We start from the raw sequence: 23,632 nt of genomic DNA, 5'->3' as shown, positions 1-23,632 counted from the left end.
GGCGCCTGGGTGGCTCAGTTGGTTAAGCGACTGCCTTCGGCTCAGGTCATGATCCTGGAGTCCCGGGATCGAGTCCCGCATCGGGCTCCCTGCTCGGCAGGGAGTCTGCTTCTCCCTCTGACCCTCTTCCCTCTCATGCTCTCTGTCTCTCATTCTCTCTGTCTCAAATAAATAAATAAAATCTTTAAAAAAAAAAAAACGCTAATACAGATTGAGTCAAAAAGTGAAGACTTTCAGAGATAAACACAGTCTAATCTGGTTTATTCTCACTTGCTTACCTTCCAATTCTGCTCACCCTCGTAAGAAAAGAAAAAGCAGTTTCAGCTTAATTCTTCAGACATTGAAACTAGTGCCCCGTAGCTTCACGGGGGTTGATCATTACTTTCAAAGCAAATACAGAATATATTTACATCTTATTTGAAACATAAACTACTTCAATGAAATTAGCAAAATTTACTAGAATGGTATAACGTATTTACATGGATTATTAATTACTAATAATCAATTTATGAAACCAGATGTACCAGATCACTTAAGTTTTATAGCAGACATCCAGTTTACTTGTTTTGCTTTGCTTTTTTAAAAACTACATATCCCCCCAAAGACACAGATCTCATTCAAACGTTCTTTTTTTTTTTTTTTTTTTAAAGATTTTGTTTATTTATTTGACAGAGAGAGACACAGCGAGAGAGGGAACACAAGCAGGGGGAGTGGGAGAGGGAGAAGCAGGCTTCCCGCAGAGCAGGGATCCCGATGCGGGGCTCGATCCCAGGACCCTGGGATCGTGACCTGAGCCGAAGGCAGACGCTTAACGACTGAGCCACCCAGGCGCCCCTCATTCAAACGTTCTTAAGCAAAGATTCAAATATCCAGGATGCTGCAGAGACAACGAGAGGCCCTTGATTGGCCCCGTCCTCAGAGTGGACTGGGGCTGTGCTAGTTCTGGGGGCAGCAGCGGCAGCTGGGGGCTCATAGGAGGTTGGGCTCAATGAGGCAATTCAGCCCACATGAAAACAGAGCAAGCCTTGCCCCCCCCGCCCAGAGAACACAGCAGGGGATCAAGGAGAGGCACTCAGGGTGTGAGTGAAAGAGGATGAGGTTTAAGTGAAGGCCCGGACAACAGGTAAGAGACTGTCCTGCGAGGTCTCCTCTAACAAAGTCCAAAACTTAGGCTATTTTGCTGAAATACGACTTAAGAGCTGTGATGGTTATTTTTATGCATCAAACTGACTGGGACATAGGCGCTCAAATTAAATGTCATTTCTGGGTGTGCCTGTGAAGGTGTTTCCAAATGAAATGAGCACTTGACTCGGTGGCCCCGGTAAAGTAGATCGCCCTCCCCAAGTGGGTGGGCATTATCCAAACCGTTGAGGGTCTGAAGAAAATGATAAGGCAGAGGAAGGAGGAATTTGCCCCTTTGGCTTCCTCCCCGCCTGCTTGAGCTGGGACATCAGTCCTCTCCAGCCCTTGGACTGAGAGTTACAGCCTCAGCCCCTCTGGTTCTTTGGCCTTCAGACTTGGACTGAGCTACACCACTGTCCTTCCTGGGTCTCCAGCTTCCAGAATCAGACTGTGAGACTTCTTACCCCTGAGTCAATTCCTCAAAGGAATCTCTCTATCTGTGTCTATATCTATATCCCCTATTGATTCTGTTTCTCTGGAGAGCCCTGATTAACATAAGAGTAAAAACAAGGCCATTAAACATCACAGAGTTCCGGAAATAAACTTAGACCCACCCAACCTAGTGACCTCTTCCTGCACATCCCCTCTCCCCAGCCCCTAATCTGAATTCCATTTCCCATTGTGCCTTCAGTGTTTTAGAAGTGATGGCCCATGTAAAGACAGCAGCTCTTTCTCATTTTAGCAGCTTTCCAAACTGTACACTCACTGAAGTCAGGCGCAGTTTCCCAGAGGCCTGTATTTCCCACATGGCCTAAAACCTAGCAGCAAGAGCTTTGCACATAAGTAGGAGTTTCAGTGAATTAATGAATGCAATCTCCAAATGGCTAACATTTAAAAACACTAACTAGTATTGTATTATTAATCTCAAAAACAAAACAAAACCAGATCACCCAGAGAGCATCCTGCCTTTACGGTTCTCCCCCAGACGCCTTGAGAAGGAGACAGAGCACAAGGTCGGGGGGAGTGAAGGGCAGACCGCATTCTCCCGAGCTGTGGGTTTGGCACCCTTTACCAGCATTAAATTAGCCATAAGAAAAATGAATGACAGTCCTGTCAGCATGCTATACACTTTGGGGAAAAGAACAAATGAAATCATATTGACAAAATACGTCTCCTTTTTCTCTAGAATTGTTCATTTGATCTTTATCCCAAAGCTTCTTTGACATGATTAACCAAAGACTGAAAACTGAAGAGACACACAAAAGCTTATTAGATTATCTAGTCCATTTTTTAGGCCACATGTACAATTACGTGTTCCCTACAGAAATATTTTCTAGAACTTTGTCTGCCCCTTTCCCAGTAGACTTCTCTGAATGTCTTAAAGTCTTTTCTGGGGAGCGTGTTCCAGTTAGGCTCATCTTAGACACCTGACAGTTTTTCTGAAGCTTCTATTTCAATTTGTCTTATTTAAATTTTGCCCCATTACTCCTACTTAGACCCTTTTCCCGTCACCATATTGTAGATAGTTTTCATATTCCTTTTTAGGCATAATTTAACCATGCTTCACACATTAACTTGAGTAGACAGTATATGGTATAAATTACACAAAACAGCGATGTGTGAAGACATTCTGTGGTGAATAAATTAAAGCATTAATTTCAGACATATCAAACTAACACTTTTTAAATTTGTGGTTCCTATAATTTTCAGACCTGTTTCTAAAGTCTCTGCAGGGGGGAATTAAATGGAAGAGATTAGCCTAAAGCTTCTCCTTTCATTTCATAGGTTGGAAATCAGCCATTCCCATGAATATTTAAGAGAGAAAGAATTTTTTTTTTTTTTTAAGAATTTAACACAAAGGTCCTAGTCAGATTTAAGGAGATGTGCCCATTCAGACATACAGGTGAAAAAGATTAGGTTTAGCAAACTCCCTAGACATCGTCACCAACAATCTGGCAGTTAAGAGAGAATTAAGGAAGCGGACATTATTGCCCACAGAGTATATGTGAAACTGGGTACACTGAATCTGAATTGAATGAAGAAGTGCACATGTTTATAGTATGAAGACTAAAAAAAAAAAAGAGAACCGAACTCCAATTTAACCAGAATTCCTCTGTGTGAAAAGGAAAACTTTCCCAGCACAGGCTCTGCTGGGATCCTGGGGTTTCTGGTTTCCACAACTGATACAGAATTGCTGAATGGACAAGGATCTGGCAGCAAAACATACGCACACAGTTCCTTTTAAGTAGTGAGACTTGAGAAGAATCAAGTTTATCCTCACTCCCAGTTTTAATTTTCACCTAAGTATTTACCACGTTTACGTTATTTTTTAGTTTGTTTATTGTCTGTCTCCTCTGGCCCTTACCTAGAATCTAAGCTCCATGAGGACAGAAATTTTACATTTTTGTCTTGTTCACTTCTGTATTCCTGGTACCTAGAACACTGCCTGACCCACAGCAGGCAGTTAAGGATTGGTTAAAGGAAGTCACTTATTTGGCACTGATTTCTCCGTTTACAGAGTCAGACAGAAAAATAGCATGCATATGTCTTGGCTAAAAAGAACTAGATCAAAAAAAAAAAAATTCTTCTTCTATGGGAAGAAGTTTTTTAAATTCTTGAGGGTGGGCTTTGAGATAGTATTATTCCTTAAAATATAAACTAGGAAGTGTCTCAGATCTGACCATGTCATCCAAGGTGCTAAAGATGAGGCTCCATGAGGGCAGACGCAGTGCCGCATTGTTCTCTCTGTATCAGCTGCTGACACAGACCTGGAATGAGGAATAAATAAGATCGGTTGGAATAGTTGATATAGACTATGCTAGCCACTGGTCTAAGCACTCACATGCATTAATTCATTTACTTTTTTACAATAGTTTTACCTGGGGACACAATTATTATCCGCAGCTTCTCAGACAAAGAACATAAAGCGTAAGAGAATAAATAACTGCCGGTTATCAATGTACTGTTTCTCAGCTCCAAACCCATCCTCCTTTGCCCTGTTTTGTGAGCTGGGACTGGCCAAATATTGTGTCAACAGAGGGCACCAGAGGGACACTGCAAGGCTGCAGCCCCAGGAAGACCCTCCCCTGCAGGCCCCAGCCCTCCATGTTCGTTCTTCGGCAGGAGAAACCAGAAGGCCACTTGGAGGAGTCCCAGCTGTACCTTGGGCCACACTGTCCTCCCTGGCTGCTTCTGCAGCACAGCTCTGGCCCTACCTTCTGGAAAGTCTTTTCCCACCAGCAGGCTGCATGTTCCTGAGGTACCCACAGCTTCTCTGAAGAGGACTGACTCCCAGCCTGGCCCTTAGTTCCTTTATTGTCTCCTCTCCTCAGCCAAGAGGTAGTGGTTGGCACGCAACTTTTACTCCTGTAAGTAGCTAGCCCCTTCTACTAGTTAACAATTCTTTATATTAAATTGTCTCTGGATAGAGTGCTGGAAGGGTACTCTATTATTTCAGACCCCAAGTAGTCCAAGACTGTACCACTAGGAAGCAATCAAGCTGGGCTTCAAACCCAAAAAGTCTGATACCAGAGGGACACTCCAAACTATGAAGCTACACTGTCTCCAATGTTTGTGATAGAATCCAGGTTAACTCCCCCCACAGCCTGGACCCTCTGAGGCTGCAAAAATGAGAATTGCAATCCAGGAGTAAAGTACTGAATTGCATCTCCTCAAATATAACATGGATTAATACTACACAACCCTAATCTTAATATTTCAAATCCCTTTTTTTTTTTAAAGATTGTATTTATTTATTTGTCAGAGAGAGAGAAAGCACAGCAGGGGGAGCGGCAGGCAGAGGGAGAAGCAGGCTCCCCACTGAGCAAGAAGCCTGATGCGAGACTTGATCCCAGAGTCCTGAGATCATGATCATGACCTGAGCTGAAGGCAGACACTTAACTGACTGAGCCACCCAGGTGTCCCTCAAATCCCTTTTATATGCAGAATTTCACCACCAAACAACTATAGGGTTGATAAGGCATATATTACTATTCCTATAAAGAAACTGAAGCCCACAGATATTAAAATTTTGCACAAGTAGTTACACTCAAGTCTTCCAACTCCCAGCCAGAACTTTGTCTATAATATCACCATCTTGCCTTAAGTTTTAGTTACTCTGGAGTGAATTGGACTATGAGACTGAATAATGGATCTCCAAAAGATCCATGTCATAATCCTTGAAGCCTGTGCATATAACCTTTTATGGAAAAGGGAACTTTGCAGATGTGATTAAATTAAGGGGAGAGAGGGAATGATCCTAGATAATCAGGGTGGCCCCTAAATGCCATCATAAGAGTCCTCATAAGAGAGGGGCAGAGAGAGACTTCACACACGCAGAGGAAAAGATGTTGTGAAGACGGAGGCAAAGATGGGAATGATGTGGCCACAGGCCAAGGAATGCCCATAGCCTCCAGAAGCTGGATGAGAAAATGCACAGAAAGAGACAAGGAACAGATTCTCCTCTAGAGCCTCTGTAGGGAACACAGCCCTGCTGACACCTTGACAATAGTCCAGCAATACTGATTTCCAACTTCTGGCCTCCAGAACTGTGAGAGACCAAATTTCTATCATTTTAAATCACGAAGTTTGTGGTAATGTCTTACAACAGCCTCAGGAAACTAAAATACTGACAAATTCAAGTTTAAAAGAAAAGTTTATACAGATAGAAAATAATTTCTAAACATGACATAAATAGTTTTATAAAATTAGAGTCATTAAAATGAAGATGCTGAGCACCTGGGTGGCTCAGTCGGTTAAGCCTCCAACTCTTGATTTTTGACTCAGGTCAGGATCTCAAGGTCGTGAGATCAAGCCCTGTGCCAGGCTCACGCTGAGCATGGAGCCTGCTTGAGATTCTCTCTTCCTCTTCCTTTGCCCCACCCCCCCAAGTGCTCACGTGCACACTTGCTCTCACTCTCGCTCTCTCTCTCAAAAAATAAAATGAAGGATGTTAAGAACATGCAGAATGGGGGTGCCTGGGTGGCTCAGGTGGTTAAGCATCTGCCTTCAGCTCAGGTCATGATCCCAGGGTCCTAGGACCAAGCCCTGCATCGGGCTCCCTGCTCAGTGAGGAGTCTGCTTCTCCCTCTCCCTCCACCTCTCCACCCCCATGCTGGTGCTCCCTCTTGCTCTCTCTCTCTCAAATAAATAAATAAAATCTTAAAAAAAAAAAAGGGGAACATTGAGAATGAAAACACAAGCTAAATAGAAAATAAAATCTTCCAAAATTGAATCAGGGAGAAATAGAAAATCTGAATAGCCCAATTACTAGTAACAAAATTGAATTGGTAATCAAAAAACTCCCAACAAACAAAAGTCCAGGATGAGATGTTTTCACAGGTAAATTCAACCAAACATTTACAGAAGAGTTAATATCTATTCAAACTATTCCAAAAAACGGAGAGGACGGAAAGCTTCCAAATATATTCTACAAGGCCAGCATTACGCTGGTACCAAAACCCAGACAAAGATACTACAAAAAAACAAAAAGAAAGAAAACTATAGGCCAATATCCCTGATGAACATAGATGCAAAAATCCTCAACAAAATATTAGCAAACCACATTCAACAATACAATAAAAGGATCATTTACCATGTTCGAGTGGAATTTATTCTGGGGATGCAAGGATGGTTCAATATCTGCAAGTCAATCAATGTGACATACCACATTAAGAAAATGAAGGATAAAAATAATACGATCATCATAATAGATGTGGAAAAAACATTTGACAAAATTCACCATCCATTTATACTAACTCTCAAAAAAGTGGGTTTCAAGGGAACATACCTCAACATAATAAAGGCCATATGTGAAAAACCCATAGCTAATATCATACTCAACATTAAAAGCTGAAAGCTTTTTGTTTAAGATCAAGAACAAGACAAGAATGTCCATTCCCTTCACTTTTATTGAACATAGTACTGTCTATTCAACATAGTCCTAACGACAGCAATTAGATAGGGAAAAGAAATAAAAAGGCATCTGAATTGGTAAGGAAGAAGTTAAACTGTCACTATTTGCAGATGACATGATACTGTACATATAAAACCCTGAAGACCCCACCAAAAAACTATCAGAAATAGTTACAGAACTTACAGAATTCATTAAAAATTCCATAAAGTTGCAGGATACAAAACCAATATACAAAAATATGTTGTGTTTCTATACATTAATAACAAAGTAGCAGAAAAGAAATTAAGAAAATAATTCTATTTACAATTACATCAAAATGAATAAAATACCTAGGAATAAACTTAACCAAGGAGGGATAACCAAGACTTGTACTCTGAAAACTACAAAACACTGATGAAAGAAACTAAAGTCAACACAAATAAATGGAAAGCTATTCCATGTTCATGGATTGGAAGAATTAATATTGTTAAAATGTCCATATTACCAAAAGCAATCTACAGATTCAGTGTAATCCCTATCAAAATACCAATAGCAGTTTCACAGAACTAGAAGAGATAATACTAAGATTTATATGGAACCACAAAAGATTCCAAATAGCCAAAGCAATCTTAAGAAGGACAAAGCTGGAGGTATCACAATTCCAGACTTCAAGATATACTACAAAGCTATAGTAATCAAAACAGTATGGTACTGCCCTAAAAATAAACACATAGATCAATAGAACAGAATAGAAAGCCCAGAAATAAACCCACACTTACATGGCCAATTAATCTATGACAAAGGAGGCATAAATATACAATACGGCAAAGACAGTCTCTTCAACAAATGGTGTTGGGAAAATTGGACAGCTACATACAAAAGAATGAAACTGGACCACTTTCCCACACCATCCACAAAAATAAACTCAAAATGGATTAACGACCTAAATGTAAGACCTGAGACCATAAACTGAGAAGAAAACATAAGCAGTAATCAATCTTTCTGCCATTGGCCTTAGCAACATTTTTCTAGATATATCTCCTCAGGCAAGGAAAACAAAAGCAAAATTAAACTATTGATACCATACCAAGATAAAAATCTTTTGCACAGCAAAGGAAACCATCTACAAAATGAAAAAGCAACCTACTGAATGGGAGAAAATATTTGCAAATGATACATCCAATAAGGGATTAATATCCAGAATACATAAAGTATACAACTCAACACCAAAAAACCAAATTATCCAATTTAAAAATGGGCAGAGGAACTGAATAGACATTCATGCAAAGAAGACATCCAGATGGCCAACAGACACATGAAAAGATGTTCAGGGAAATGCAAATCAAAACCACAATGAGATACCACCTCACACCTGTCAGAATGGCTGAAATCAAAAACATGAGAAACAACAAGTGTTGGTGAGGATGTGGAAAAAAAGGAACCCCCGTGCACTGTAGGTGTCAATGCAAATTGGTGCAGTATGGAAAACAGTATGGAGATGCCTCAAAAAATGGAAAATAGAATTACCATATGATGCAGTAATTCCACTACTGGTTACTCATCGAAAGAAAATGAAAATATTAATTTGAAAAGACATATGCACTCCGATGTTTATTGCAGCATTATTTACAATAGCCAAGATATGGAAGCAACCCAAGTGTCCATCCATAGATGAAAGGATAAAGAAGATGTGGTATAGATATACCATGGAACATTACTCAGCCATAAAAAAGAGGTATCTTGCCATGTACAACATGCATGGACCTAGAGGGTATAATGCCGCGTGAAATGAGTCAGAGAAAGACAAATACCATATGATTTCACTCACATGTGGAATTTAAAAAACAAACCAAACAAACAGAAAAAAAAAAAGAGAGAGAGACAAATAAAAGAACAGACTCTTCAAAACAGAAAACAAACTGGTGGTTGCCTGAGGAGAGGTGGGGGTGGGGGATGGATGAAACAGATAGAAGGGGATTAAGAGCACACTTATCTTGATGAGCACTGAGTAATGTATAGAATTGTTAAATCATTACACTGTACACCTGAAATGAATGCAACACGGTGCATTAATATACTCAATTAAAATAGAAAAAAGCATATGTACAAGAATATCCATCAACAATAGAATAGACTAAAAAAAAAACTGTGGTAGATTTAGATGATGAAATAACACATCACAATGGAAAAGAGTGAACTGCCATTATACCCAACATGAATGAATCTCACACATAGAACGCTGACCAAAAGAAGCCTGACACAAAACAGCATATGCTATGATTCCATTTATATGAAGTTCAAGAACAGGCACATATTGAGGTATGGTGACAGAAGTTAGAACTGTGGTTTCCCTGGGGGGTTATGGGCAGGGGAACCACAGGGGAGCCTGTTGGTGGGCTGGAAATGTTCTGTATCTTAATCTGGGGGTAGGGAATTTACATGGATGCATACCTAAGTAAAAGGAATTGAAGTGTACACGTCAGATTTATATTCTTTACCATATATAAGTTAGATCTTAATAAAAAAGAACATTAAATATTTATTTCAAAGAAATGACAGAAATGTAGCAAGGTTAATGCATCACATTTAAGATCATCAGAAAACCAGTATACCATTCCTAAGTTTCACTTAAAAAAGTTTTAGGATTTTCCTCATTTGCAAAATTGGAATAGTAATATCTTACCAACCTCATACAGCAACTAAGAGAATTAGATAATGTATAAATATCTTTGCACTCCTATAAGAGAAGTCCTATGTCAATATAAGGTAATATTTGTGGAGCATTCCAAGATACCATTTTCACTTAAGTCATCTCTTAGAAATAGTACTTCCATTCTGTTAAAATACAATAACTAAAACCCATAAAGTAAATGAAAGAGGAACCTTGAGTTAGGCCAGCAACAAACTGATAAATTGATAATTGGTACTAAAGTAGAGCTGCCCATTCTTTCCATGACCCTTCTGATGGGCAATTATCATTCAACTGAAAAGTTCATCTTTATCCTCATGTTAAATCTTCCTGAAGGATTCTAGAATCTACCTAGGACAGGATACTCAATTCCAGAGACTCCAATCAAAGATTTATAAAGTTTCAAGCCCAATAATACCATCCTGCTTATCTCCTTTTTGAGAGTTATTTATAAAACAAACAAGGTTGCAATCATCTCTCTATATATATATAAATAGCATGGTTCAAATCACATAGTTCCTCTAAATCAGAGCTGTCCAGTGTGGTAGGCACTAGCCGTATGCGGCTACTGAGCACTTGCAATTTGGCTAATCTGAATTGATCTGTCCTCTAAGTATAAGATACATACCATTTTCAAAATTTCATACAAAAAAGAACATAAAATATCTTACTAATATTTTCATATTGACTACATGTCAAATGATAACATTTTTAATACACTGGGTTAAATTAAATAAGGTATATTACAATGAATTTAACTGGTTTATTTTTAGTTTTTTTAATGTGGCTAATAGAAAACTTTCAATTCTATATATGGCTTGCATTATATTTCTATTGGACTCCAGAGAGCTAAAGATGAAAATTTTCATAACGCTATTTCTCTCAAGACAGAATTTCCAAAAGAGTTTTAAGAATTAGGGTGAAGATTGCTTAAATGTTCTCTAGCCAAATTACCTTTGTCAACAATTAAAATCTATGTTGAATCTTTATAATCAACTGAGTTTTAGAATGGTGTATATTTGGCCCCCATGAAGTCACGGAATATTTAACCAGGTTTCCCTGAACTTTAATAATTTGTAAACCTGTAGTTCTAAAACTTTTCAGGGCTTTATACTGTTGAGGCAAAGGAATAACCTTAATAGATCTCCAACATGACTTTCCAGGACACCCCAACACAAAAGCTACATTCAATTCACCAAAAATGATACTGCTATGAGCTGAATTGTGTTCTCCCAAATTCATATGTTGAAGCCCTAACCCCCAATATGACGGTATTTAGAGGTAGGGGCTTTGGGAGGTAATTAGGTGTAGATGAGGTCATGAGGATGGGGTGCTGACGATGGGATTAGTGTCCTTAAAGAAGAGGAAAAGATCAGAACTCTCTTTCTCTCCGTGATGTGAGGACACTGTGAGAAGACAGCCATCTACAAACCAGAAAGAGAGCTCTCACCAAGAACTGAGCCTGCTAGACCTTCATCTGGGACTTCTAGTCTTCAGAACTGGGAGAAAATAAATTTCGATTGTTTAAACCACCCAGTCTACTGTATTTTGTTATGGCAGCTCAAGCAACAAATACAGACACCCACTGCTTAAAGCAATCTCTTTTTTATTAAATATCATAATTAATCTTTACCTAAGGCTATTTATGAATACATACTTTTTGTTATATAAAGACATAGTGAGGGGCGCCTGGGTGGCTCAGTCAGTTAAGTGTCTGCCTTCAGCTCAGGTCATGAACCCAGGGTCCTGGGATCAAGCCCCACATTGGGCTCTCTGCTCAGCGGGGAGCCTGCTTCTCCCTCTCCCTCTGCTGCTCCCCCTGCTTGTGTGCTCACTTGCTCTCTGTCAAATAAATAAAATCTTTAAAAAAAAAAAAAAAGATGTTCTACACATATGAAAAATTAAAAAATACATAGTGATTTGCACAATGTGAAAAATAAAAAGTATTTGTTGATTTTCTCTATGTGTTAATAGGACAGGTCTGACCTATGGCCTCTGTAGACCAACTCACTCATAGACCATCTACGTTGAGCCAGGTAAAAGGGTTGGGGAAAATTATTATTATCTAAAAACATTGTTACTTCAAAATATTTCATTCTTTATTATATAAAAAATATTTTCTTCTGTATGTGGAACTCGTATTTCTATTCTAACTGAAAATGCAAAGTTGTTCATCTCTCCCCTAGGGATTTGCTTCTTGGTGTGACACTTTCAATGATTTCACCAGAGTTTAAGCATAATAAAATCTCATTTTATGCTCCAAGGCAGGAAGGATCCTAAATATTCCTCAACCAGTATAGTGCATAACCTTGTGGCTTTGGGGATAGCATTTAAGTAAACATCACAAAAAAGAAAGGATCCCAGGCTAGGGAATAAAATAGTATGCTTGTTTCTTTAGAAACATTCAAAACATCATCAGATGTTTACTGCTTGGTTTTAAAGAAAGAAAGGGGGAGGAATGGAAGAGAACCAAGTAACATAGTGGATTTAATCCCTTTTTATCACTTTAGTCTCTTTTGCCACCTTTGAGAGCTCCAAGGGGTCTAAGTGACTCCCAGAAAACGATACAAAATTTTGTGTGTCCTACACATATTTTCTGGGAAAGGGACCCTGAGCTTTGAGCATAATCTCCAAGGAAACAGTGACCCAAAAAAGGTTAAGAACCTCTTGGTTAAGGTTTGCTTAAGGGAAGTGAATGGACATTTCTCCTCACACCTGGCCAGGTATAACGAGCCTCCTCACTTGCCGCCTACCCCCTAAGACCTCAGAAAGCATACCAGGTCCTGCTTCCACTATTTGATGACCTTGTTCCTCGGTTTTGTTTCCTGGTGTGTGTATGCTAGCTGCCTCCAACTTCCCCCTTCCTAAATTGTCCTATTCTGTGTATCCCAGCGAAACAGAGTGGCTGTCTCCTCCTCTGAGGGCGACCCATGGTGAAATGTATCACATTTACCAACATACCCTTTTCCCTTATTCCTCGCCACTCTTTTGGGGGCCACCTGAGTTTGCTACCGTGCTGAATGGGTTGTCCACCTCTTTACTCTCTTTGTATTTAGGTCTAGGAATGGTCAGTTTGGTGAGGTACTTTTAAGCATGTCCGATTATAGTCCTGTACTGCCATTCCCAGGTGGTGTAAAATTCTCTTCCATTCCCATCCTAAAGAGGTTGTGAGAAGGAAACAGCGTGCTCCAACCCCCCAGAGAAGAATATTACATAAAAGTAATAAAAGCATTCTGTTGCTGTCAATTATTTTGGCACTATTACACCAAGCGGCAGAGTCCCCCGCACCTGCCTTGGCCATTTCTTCCCTAAGAGTCAGCAGAACTGACGCTGCACCCCTCACTCCTTCCACCCTCTCCAGGACCCACATTCCAAGTTGTCTCCTTGAATATAACTCCAGGTCTTCCTACAACCCTCTTTGTATTGAGGTAAAGAAAAATTGAAGCTCACTCTTTTCTATACTCTTCTCACCAGTAAATTCTCAAATCTCTTAGTTTCCTTGCAGAGCGCAGATGGGCAAGTTGTGTGTGTGCGTGTTTTCTAAAACTTGCATAAGCCCGTGAGTGTGGCCCTCCGACATTCTGGATCTCAAGGCAAGGAGTGGGCTGGCCGGAGGGTCTCCGACACCCAGCACTACGTGTAACAAGCTCGGCCCCGGGGAGCGGCGGCGACAGGCTGGCGAGCTCGGGGCGGAGAGCCGGGCCCTGAGCAGCAGCGCCCCGATCCCCCGACCCCCGCGTCCGGCCGGGCCCGCAGTCCCCGCGGGAAGGCCGGCTGGCCGGGCCGAGGGCGCTGCGCCGCGGCCTCCGGCTCCTCCTCAGGGCGCCGCGCGTCCAGGCCGGTGGGTGGCGGCGGTCCGGGCCCCTGGGGATGGCGGCGGCCGCGCTCCGCCAGCAGGTGGCCCCGGGGTCCCGGCGGCGCCGCCTCCTCCCCGGCGCCCCTCCTCCCGCGGGGGCGGTCAGCGCCCCGACCCGGCTCGCGCCCCGCCGCCGCCGCCCTCGGCCCGCCCGCCTTCGGCCCGCCCGCCGCGTCCCCGGGGCCGCGCTCGCCGCCGCCGCCGCCGCCGCCGCCGCCGCGTCCGGAGCAGCGCCCAGGCCGGCCCGCGGCCAGCGCGCAGGGCGCCGGCAGCACCCGGCCCGCCGCGCCGCGCCGCGCCCTCCCCGCCCCCAACTCGCTCCCCAACGGAAAGTTCGGCTCCGGCTGCGTGTGGCACAGAGACCGGGAATGAGAAGGGGTCGGGGGGCGTGCTGAGGGGACCGGGCGGCGGCGGCGAGACGGGGGCAACTTCTCCCGGGAAAGCGCCTCCTGCCGACCCCGCGAGCCGCAGCCCCCGAGTGGGCTCGAGGTGGTTTTTCCCTTGCCTTTGCCTCCCCCTGCGGATTCAAGACACGGACCTTGGTCCTGGTGCTCCCCGCTGCCGGGTGGCAGGAGCCAGCGCCGGCGCCGCCACCGCCGCCGCCTCGGCCGCCGCTCCCTCCGCCCGCCGGCCGCCCCCCGGCCGCAGCCCCTGCCTCCTGCCAGCACCATGGAGTTCTCCGAGAGGAAAAGGAGCAGGAAATCCCAGAGCTTCAAACTGGTGAGCCGAGGTAAGCGGCGGGCCGCGCCGGGCCGGGCGGGGGGCGTGCGGGCGGCGGAGGGAGGACTTGGCGCCGCGTAAACATCCCCGCGCCCGGCCCGCCGCCCTTCGCCCCTCGCCCCTCGCCCCGCGCCGCGGCCGCGCGTCCCACGCCGGGGGTCCGGGCTTCCGGGACCCCCGAATCTCCTCCCTCGGGGGCCGCGGCCGCATACGCCGCGCGGCGGGGAAAGTTGTGCGGGGGGGAGGCAGGATGTTATTCAGCGTAAACAAGTCGGAGGGCACATCAGGAAATTAGCAAACAATGACACTTGGGGAGCCGAGAGCCTTCTTTGGTATTCCACTCCTGTGGCTAGGCTGGGGGTTGGGGGAGAACTGCCTCTCCGGCAGGCCGTGCACACACGGATCCCGACCAATGGTTGTGGGTTTGCTTTTTTTTCCCCCAAACAGTAGCAAAAAAGGTGGTGGTTCTTTTAAGAACCAGAAAGAAGCTCATTAGGTGTACGAGGCCAAATGAGAATTGATGACCTCCGGCATCTTTTCTAGAGACGTTATTTGGGTTGGAAAGCTGTTTTGGAATAGATCCCTTATCGGTCAGAAAAGTATCCCTATTTAAAAAAAAAAAAAAAATTCCATCCCGTTCCTGACGATTTAACAGGTGTACACCGCGGTTTTCTGGCTTGGGTCTATTTTATCAGGGGAGGGGAAAGTTGAATCGCCTTGCCTGTGTTCAGTTACTTGTCAGAGGCTTTATTTTCCTTACTGGACTTTGTCAGAGACGATGAGAACTTAAGAGCAGACATTAAAATATGTCTCTTAAAATGCATTGTGTCACCTTAAATGAGAGGCAGGTGACTTTTTTCGTCCTATTGTCACAAATCCTGATATTGAGTTTAGAATCACCCTGTTTAAATATCTTCTTTGAGTCAACTAGAGGTCAAAACCAAACCACAGAACCTGTCCCTTTTCTTCTGTTTTATCTAGCGTTGGCATCAGAGAGCAAGGCGATTGTTTCAACAACCTGGGGAAGTCACATGTGAGGTGATGAAAATTAGAGGGGGATTCCAAGTAATAGAGCTTTTCAAACTAAGCTGAGCTAACTATGATGTAGATTCAATAAAGCCTGCTTTTGGCTAGCCTGAAAATGGTTTGACTATAGACATTTTGAAGATCTGCACATATCTGTTTCCCCTGATTTAGTTTGGATACTGTTTAATGAAAGAGGCCTGAAATAGTTTTACGTATTCAAAATATATGGCTCTTCCCTCTTTCTCTGTGTGGATTACTCAGTCATTTGTACTTTAAAAATCTTCCATACGTGACTGGCCTGTTGGCCTATTGATTCATTCAGGAATGTAGGCTGCTTTCTTATTTATGACCTCAGGGAACTTAACTACTTTATCTGAAAAGTGAGAGTAGTTTTGTAGACCTTGTCCTGTCAGGTCTCCTGCCACAAAAAAGAGAATGGCTGTTAAGAAGGAACCTCTATTTTCTGAATAAAAAAAATAAAAATAAAAATAAAAAATTGAAGAAGGAACCTCTATTTTCTTACCTAGACGATCCTACTTTTTAGAAATAGACCATTGGCAAGCCCAGCAGCCTCCGTAGAGAATAAGGAAGCTCATAAAGTATTGTATTTTAAAGTTTGACTGACATAGCAAGTTTTTCATTTTCCTTTTCTTTAAATTATGGGTCTGATTCTTCTCTCTGCTCTGCAGGTGCATTTTTCGCAAATAAACTATTGCATATTAAAGTGCAGTAGCTGAATGCAAAAGATTGTGTGAAAGACAAGAATCTTGCTTTCTTATCTAGACTATACTATATTTGAAATAACAAATCAGTATTTTTCGTGTGTGCTTTCCCGTAAGCTGCTTAAAGGCTGGGATTTTGCTGGGTAAACTGAGAAAACTGAGTGTTGGATTGCCCTAAAGCATGCTATTGATATACTGTACTCATGGAAATGAGTTGTGGAGGTAATTTTGGAATCACCCCCTGGCCTATGATTGGGCAAGGTTTTTCTTTCCCTTATAAACATACTTGTCATTTGAAAGCAAAAAGGCCTAGTAATTGGCATCTCTGGGCCAAATTTACTGTGAAAACCATGTGATCAGCAAAGCTGTTTTCTAAAGTCAAAGTAATATTTCAAGTTTGTGTACTTCTTCAGAGTAAGCAAAGTTTTAGGGATTATTAGTGACTACGAATTCGGTGGTTAATCGAGTTATTGGAAATTATATTTATAATTTATTTAAGTATAGATTCTACATCTTATATATAATGAGAGTCTAGTTTTTATTGTTTATTCATAACTTGCAGGTCATTAGAATTTTAATTTTTGGTTGTTTTCTCATCCCAGATTATCACCATGAGGTATATAAGATCTCAGAATTCAGCAACGATGTTAATGGGGAGGCCAAAGAGACCCAACCCATTTATTTAGGTAGGTTCCTGTGTCAATTAATTTCTCAGCAAAACAGTGTGGCCATTTGCAATTAGGGGGAAGGGGAAAAAAAAAAAAAGATTGTGCCAGAACGGGAAATGTCTGCCATTGCTTAATGTATGACATTCTTTTCAAGACCTTTTATTTTACAGATTGCCAATATATCCCTTATTAACATTGCTAAAAGTTGTAATTTCAGACATAAATGTTTATTAGTGTCTACACACAGTGCTAATTATCACTCACTCCCAGAGCCAGCTGCTGACGGTGCAGGTTTGTCGCTCTGCGCTCACCCCATTTACATTGCATATTCGCTGGCATGCTTCACTAGCAATAGTCTGTGTAATTGGGGTATTACATCTTTGACATCTGGATAACAGAAATTCAATTTCCAGGAAGCTGCTATTTGTTTGGTTTTGCTTCTGCCTTGGGTGGGACAGAGGATTAATATGCTGTCTTATTATAATGTCCCTTCACCTCTGTGGCCTGGTTGCTAATCCTGCCATGACAAAATTAAATTAAATCTACAGTCAAAAAGCGTAAGGAAAATCAAAGTGTGATTGTCCACCCAACCACCTCTTGAGAGTACTAGCTATCATTTTCCTGGCCTTGTGTGCATCTCCCCCCAATATCTGTGGGCAGAGAGACTAGCCATGCTTTGCTCTTACCCCCCTCATTCCCAGCTCACCTCAGGGATGGGCTGAGCAAAAGCAGTGTCTGGGAGACCATCCGACAAGGGTAGCTGCATGATGAATAAGGAGGTAGTCAGAAGCATTGCCAGTCTCTCCAAGTGCAGCTTTTGATACAAATGCCGTACATGAGAGATCTTGCATGTACAGTTTGTTATTTGCAGACCATGAACCCAAAATCAAACAACCTGCGATTTTGCCACTAAGAGTGAAGTACCCATAAAGTAGGAGAAGTAGGAGTAGAGAGTAAACGGTGGCATGTGGCTTCCACCTTGCCCATCCTGCACACTTCCCCACCCCCGGTAGTAGGGTGAGAGCTGGGTGCTGCGCGGCAAGGCAGCAGAAAGTGGGAGACAGGGCAGGAGTGATGAAAAGCAAGGGCCAGCTTTGCCAGCTCTCTGGGGAGTATCGAGGGCTGAAGGAAGTAGGATTGCTGCTCAGACCCAGTGTGCGTAGTACTGCAGATCCCAACAACATGAAAGCCAGATGGTGGAGTACTCTGTCACCAGGATCTCTCTTTTTGGCTTTGAGGGAGAGAAATGGTGGGTTGCGAAGGACTGAGAAATCAAAACGGATACTTGATAGAGGTGAAACAGGAGGGAAGGCTCAGCATTTCTTACATAAGCGACCAGTGAAGGCACGTAGATCTTTGCATCCGAGCAGACTGTCACTGAGGCCGGCAACTATGCTCAGCACCTGTTTACGGTTAAGAGAACTAAAAACCAAAAAGTGAATCATCAAGTGAAATGCTACAACCCAGAAGGAGAACATTCTTGGATTGTACTCTCTTCAGTTCCTTAAACTGAATCAATTGGAATTCTGTAGTTTCAGTTCCCTAAACTTGATTGGTTGGAATTCTGAATCTAAATACCCCTCGTCTTAGTCATTGGAAATGAGGAATTTGCCTATTAGGAGAAAATTTACATTTATCATAAAAATGGAACATCATGTCCTTGGTTGAGTTATTCTTCAACAAAGCAGGCTTTTTTCCCCCCTGTTCTGCTGTGTATTTGGAAAACAGTAAGGACGCTATACAGTGAGGTAATTCTGGGTATGACAGAGTAAGGGGATGAAGAACAGGAAGATGCTGGTGCTCAGAATTCAGTAAAATGCAAACTCTTGAAGGGGGCACACATTGCTGCTTTCAGTTTTCCCAGCTTGAGTCCAGGAAGATAAGAGAACATTAGCCAAAGACCAGGGTCAGGATAAGCTTTTCAAGTTGCTGGTTAAGACGGCCTCAGACATCAAGAGACCAAAGATTGAACAGTGCAAATGTGTGCCTGGCTTACTTCTCAGTCTTGCTCATTCTGGGGGAGGTGGGATATGGTTCCCAGAGAACATTTGTGTCTTGTGATTTCCAGGTCAATTTTTTTAAAAACTGGAAGAGCAAATGATTACGCTAACATAATTTCTAGAGCAGTTGGGAATAGTTACTGAAAACATAGCAAATTAAGAATTTGGTTGTTGACGATGTTCTAAAACAGGCATTTTTAGTTTATAGGTACTCTTCCCAAAACATAGATTTAAAGCATGTTTGTTGGGGCGCCTGGGTGGCTCAGTCGTTAAACGTCTGCCTTCAGCTGGGTCCTGGGATCGAGCCCCGCATCGGGCTCCTTGCTCAGCGGGAAGCCTGCTTCTCCCTCTCCCACTCCCCCTGGTTGTGTTCCCTCTCTCGCTGTGTCTCTCTCTGTCAAATAAATAAAATCTTTAAAAAAAAAAAATATTTAAAGCATGTTTGTTTTATAAATTGTTGGAGTCTATCCATAATGTTACTTGCTAGGGTGTAGAATTCAGTGTGAGGTTTATGACATCCAAGGGAGTTTGTTAGCAAAACGCCAGAAGAACTGTTTCAACTATAATCTGAGTCCTAAAACATGGCCCCTAGGGTGTTGTATAAGAGGGCTTCCCAGCTAGAGGTGCAGAGTGGCCAGTCTAGAACTCAGAGAAGCTCTTTGGAGATCATGGGTGTAGGCACTTTTGGAAAATATTTTAGTGAGATGGTGAGTTTATTACTTGTAACAATAACACAAACATTTGATAAGATCTCTTTTGAGACATTATTATTATTATCTGCACCTATAAGATTAAAGTTCATGTCTCGGGAAAAGAGAGTGAGTGCTCTGGGTTTTGGCAGAGTTCCCACATGAAATCTATTTCTCTGGAATATTTTTAGGCTGTTGACTAATGTAGCACATCCAACATGGTAGGATAGCTCAATAGTGTGAATGGCTTGGCTGAGTGCTTTGGGAGTTACTCACACATTTTTAAGGTGATAATAGGGCCAGAGGAGGTTACTTTGCCCTGTGGATGTTGACATTGTCAGGATGGCTGTGACGGGCTACCATAAAAATTTGAGCCCTGTTTGAAGAAAAACAAAAAATTGTTTTAATCAATTCAACAGATGTTTTCTAAGAAAAGCACCCAGTGCTTTTCTGGAATGGGAGTGGGGTTGGGGCAACCAAAGAAATGGAAAGGACAGAGACCTTGTTCTCAAAGATTAAGTCCAGTTGGGGAGATGGGACAAGTTCAGAACACAGTTAAGAAGCAATATTCAATAATCATAACAGCTCCAGTCGTTGGGCACTCTCCGCGTGCACGGTGTTGACTTGAGTACCTCACATGAGTTATCTCATTTACCTCTCAGGGCAAATCTGTAAGTCACTGTCATCCCCATTTTGTACATGAGACTTGGATGTTTGGTAGCCTGCCAGGGCCTCTCAAGTAGCAAGTGCCATAGCTGGGATCCCAGTGCACATTGCCTGTGCTGGAAATACCCCACTGCATGCCTCTCTGTGTGAACGATAATTAACTGACAAATAGGAACCACTAGGGCAATGAGCAAAAGCTGCGTTGGAAGGGAAGGATCAAATGTAGGGTCAAGTGGAGAGCTCTGGAAAGGCTAGACCTCGAACTTGGGTACGATTTGGATAGGCAGAGGGGAGCTGGAGCAGATCCAGGTGGGAAGGGTGCCAGAAGCTACAGCAGAGAGGGAAGGGTCCTTAGAATCAGACGTTAAGTGAGTGTCGCCCGTTTAAAAACTGCTTCCACGCCTGTCATCCTGTGGTTTTTACTGTATTCCTGTAAGGTCACTGGGGCAGATGTCCTTATTCCCATTACCTAGAGGACAGAACTGAGGCTCAGAGTAAAGCAACTTGCTCATAAATAGTGGAACCTGGAGTAGACCCATGGCTCCTGTGCAGAGATCTTTCCCCTCTACCATGTCGGGCCAGACAGTTCAAGGATCATCAGGAGACCTTACCTGGTATAGCAAGGCACTTTTGGAAAATATTTTAGTGAGATGGTGAGTTTATTACTTGTAACAGTAACACAAACATTTGATAAGATCTCTTTTGAGACATTGGGTTTTGTTTTAGATTTACTGTCATTATATATAAATTTGGAACATGTCTGATTTTCAGGCGTTCGGTCTCACTCGTTTATTCACTCGACAAATATTTATTGAGCTCCAATTACATGCCAGGCCCTGGCCCTGTTCTAGTTCCTTTTGATCCTCAGTTCTGTTACACAACTTTCAGAAGACAAAGCACAGCGTATCATAGCCATGCCAGTTGAGCGGGTCGAGATGTCTGAATTTTGAAATCTTCTTCAGTGGCTTTGCTGATGACAGCTGCCCCCACCAGGGTCCCCAGAGTCTCCTCAAAGATGACACACTCAGATAATCCCTACCCACTTTTCCAGGCTAGGGAGTCAGCCTCTCACGGCAGTGTAAGTCTCCTTCCCAGAGAAGTGGGCAGGTGCATGTGTTAAATGGGGGTGCTCTTTACCTAGAGTCAGGCGGCCTGGGTCCCGCCTGCTTCCTGTTTCCTCCCAAGAGGGAAGGGGCCCCGATGTGTCACCTCACCTGTGGCTGGAGTTCCATGAGTGAGAAGCACCCTCAAATAACATGAAGGTCCAAGTGGGCCTGAGTGTTTCTTGGGGTTAGAAACATGGCCAGTAATGGTAGGTATCATTTTGGGAGAGCTGGCTGTGTGCCAGGCTCTATGGTAAGAACTTTGCATGTTATCCCAGGTGACACGTCCCACCTCTGCCTCCCCACCTCTGTGGGCGTCTTGCAGCTTTTAGGGTGTCCTCGTCCCCATGGAAAAACCTCTGGTCTGAATGGTTTCTAAGGTTTCCTACAGCACTAAAAGTAGGCCTGCTCATCCTCTAGGTCCACAAATGGCTTCCAAAACAATTGCAAGCAAAGTCAAGGTTGAGAGAGACTGTTGAACACTGATGGCTTCCTTGAATAGAAGCGCACGTGTAAATATGCTTCTGTAGCTGTAGATGCAGACTTAGACGCTCTTAGATATCACTCACTGCCTAAAGTTCAGGAGGTGTTTGCAGTTAGGCCGGTCGCGTACTTGGATTAATCATTTAGCTAATATCTCAACTACACCGTGAGGCAGGTGTTATATCTGTTATGGAGACAGGAAGCTGAGCTCGGAGGTGAAAGTGATTTGCGCAAGGGCTCACGGTAATTAGTAGTTGAGCATGCTTTAAAACCAGGTCCCTCGATGTCCGGTTCTGCGCTCTCTCACCATGTCAGGGCTGCTTGCTGTCCTGCCTTCCTCTGCCCTTCTGGCCACATAGGCTGAGCGGGGTGTGTGACTCCTCAGCCTCTCCGCGGCAGAGCGGGGCTCCAAATGTGACGGGGCACCGTCTGGCGGCAGAACGGAGGGGCGGGCAGAAGCTTCGACTGGGCAGAGCCTAGGACGCACTTGGGAAGAAAGGAAGTAATGTGGCTTGAACATCTGCTGTGCGTGGGGCACTTCCTGTACTGGAGGAATAGTGTTATTTCCATTTTTAAATGAAAAAGAGGGGTCTTTGGAAATGTCAGTTTGCCCAGGGTCAGAGAGCGCGCAGAGGAGAGCCTGACGTTTCTGCTCTGCCGTGCAGCCTCTGAGAAAGCCAGGCCCCCGTCCTCCTCCTTTTGCTGTTCGTTGTCTGCTCCTAGTTCACCTTTCTAGTCTTACCTCCTTCTTCCTACTAAAAACATGTGCTTATGTCAGCCTGGTCTCTTAGCAGTCCTTCTGGGAGCACCTTGCCCTGCCCACGTGTGTGCCTCTCACCAGCCTGCTCTCTCCAGGCGCTCCCATGTCTTCGCCCTTTTCCAGACTCCCATCTATTACAGTCCTATCTCCTATTGGTTTCTAAAGCCCAATTCAAACATTACCTAGGCCTGGAGGCCTTCTCAGTTTGTCTAGCACAGTAGAGAGAAGTCAGGTTTAAAGTCAGAAAACCTTGGTCTAAATCTCAGGTTAACGTTAATAAATAATACCTTGCCCAAAACTCTTGAGGGGTTTTCTTTATCTTCTGTAATAGAAAAGTAATGTTGGCCCTGACCTCCCCAGCAGGTTCCCCTACGATATATAGGAACCCCAAATGACAAAACACTTTTTCAAAGTAGGAAATGCTGTATTCTTATTTTTATTATTCCTTTGTCCCTTCTCTTTCTGGAAATAGAATTTAAATGTTCTTCTGAACATCTTAGCACTAAATAATAACATCATTCTTTTATGGCACTTACCACATACTACCTAATACCTACTTATTTTGTACACGGCTTTATTGCGCTCCAGGTTACCCTGCAGACACCCCCATTTGCCCCCAAATCTGAACAATTACCGCATTGAATTGTGGTTGTTTATTTGCACCATCTCGCCTCGTGTAAATTGTAAGATCACAGAGCAGGTGTGACCTGGATTCTTTTTCGTATCCTTTGAAGCACACAGCACAGTGTAATGTTCATAATAGGTACCCAGATGATAGGTACTCAAATATCTAAGTGCGTGAATATGTTGGACACTGTCGTACAGACCGATGAAGAGTTGCTTTAATTTATTTTTTTAAAGATTTTATTTATTTATTTGAGAGGGAGAGCACGCACAAGCGGGGGGAGAGGGAGAGGGAGAAGCAGGCTCCCGTTGAGGAGGGAGCCCGACTCGGGACTCGATCCCAGGACCCTGAGATCATGACCTGAGCCGCAGGCAGACGCTTAACCGACTGAGCCACCCAGGCGCCCCTGAAGAGTTGCTTTCAAATACACCACTCTGTTGAGATTTTGGAGACATTTAGTGAGCCAAACTAAAATATGCCACATTTAACTGGAAGAATCTTTATAATATATTCAACTAGCACAGAAATTTGGGATTTCTGATGTTGATTTGTGAGATACAACTTGAAATCTTTTTTTTTTCCCTTCAAGTCTAGAAAAGACCAAAAAGGA

At 43.3% G+C, this 23,632-nt stretch overlaps 1 protein-coding gene and 1 long non-coding RNA gene across 12 annotated transcripts in view; one reads left to right on the top strand and one right to left on the bottom strand.

Moving 5' to 3' along the window:
* The window catches only part of LOC115939251 (uncharacterized), a 30,247-nt gene extending 16,018 nt beyond the window's left edge, over nt 1-14,229 (bottom strand). The window contains exons 1-2 of the long non-coding RNA XR_014145472.1: nt 14,099-14,229; nt 3,804-3,890 (exon numbers count right to left, since the gene is read on the bottom strand). This is a non-coding gene — a long non-coding RNA (uncharacterized LOC115939251). The remainder of the gene's footprint in view (nt 1-3,803; nt 3,891-14,098) is intronic.
* Nucleotides 14,155-23,632, top strand: part of BEND7 (BEN domain containing 7) — a 79,809-nt gene continuing 70,331 nt past the window's right edge. For 8 of the 11 annotated variants that reach the window (XM_081820602.1, XM_081820600.1, XM_081820597.1 and 5 more), the window contains exons 1-2: nt 14,155-14,290; nt 16,631-16,714. In XM_081820602.1, the coding sequence (XP_081676728.1) occupies nt 14,230-14,290; nt 16,631-16,714 (145 nt within the window). In that variant the 5' untranslated portion in view covers nt 14,155-14,229. The remainder of the gene's footprint in view (nt 14,291-16,630; nt 16,715-23,632) is intronic. The other 3 variants (XM_081820603.1, XM_081820604.1, XM_081820601.1) reach the window with 3 other exon arrangements.

The sequence above is a fragment of the Leptonychotes weddellii genome, chromosome 5 (assembly GCF_054177405.1).
Source record: "Leptonychotes weddellii isolate Sample4059 chromosome 5, ASM5417740v2, whole genome shotgun sequence".
Classification (NCBI taxonomy): Eukaryota; Metazoa; Chordata; class Mammalia; order Carnivora; family Phocidae; genus Leptonychotes; species Leptonychotes weddellii.
The sequence above is the reverse complement of the archived record's forward strand: the minus strand, read 5'-3'. Positions and strand labels throughout refer to the sequence as shown.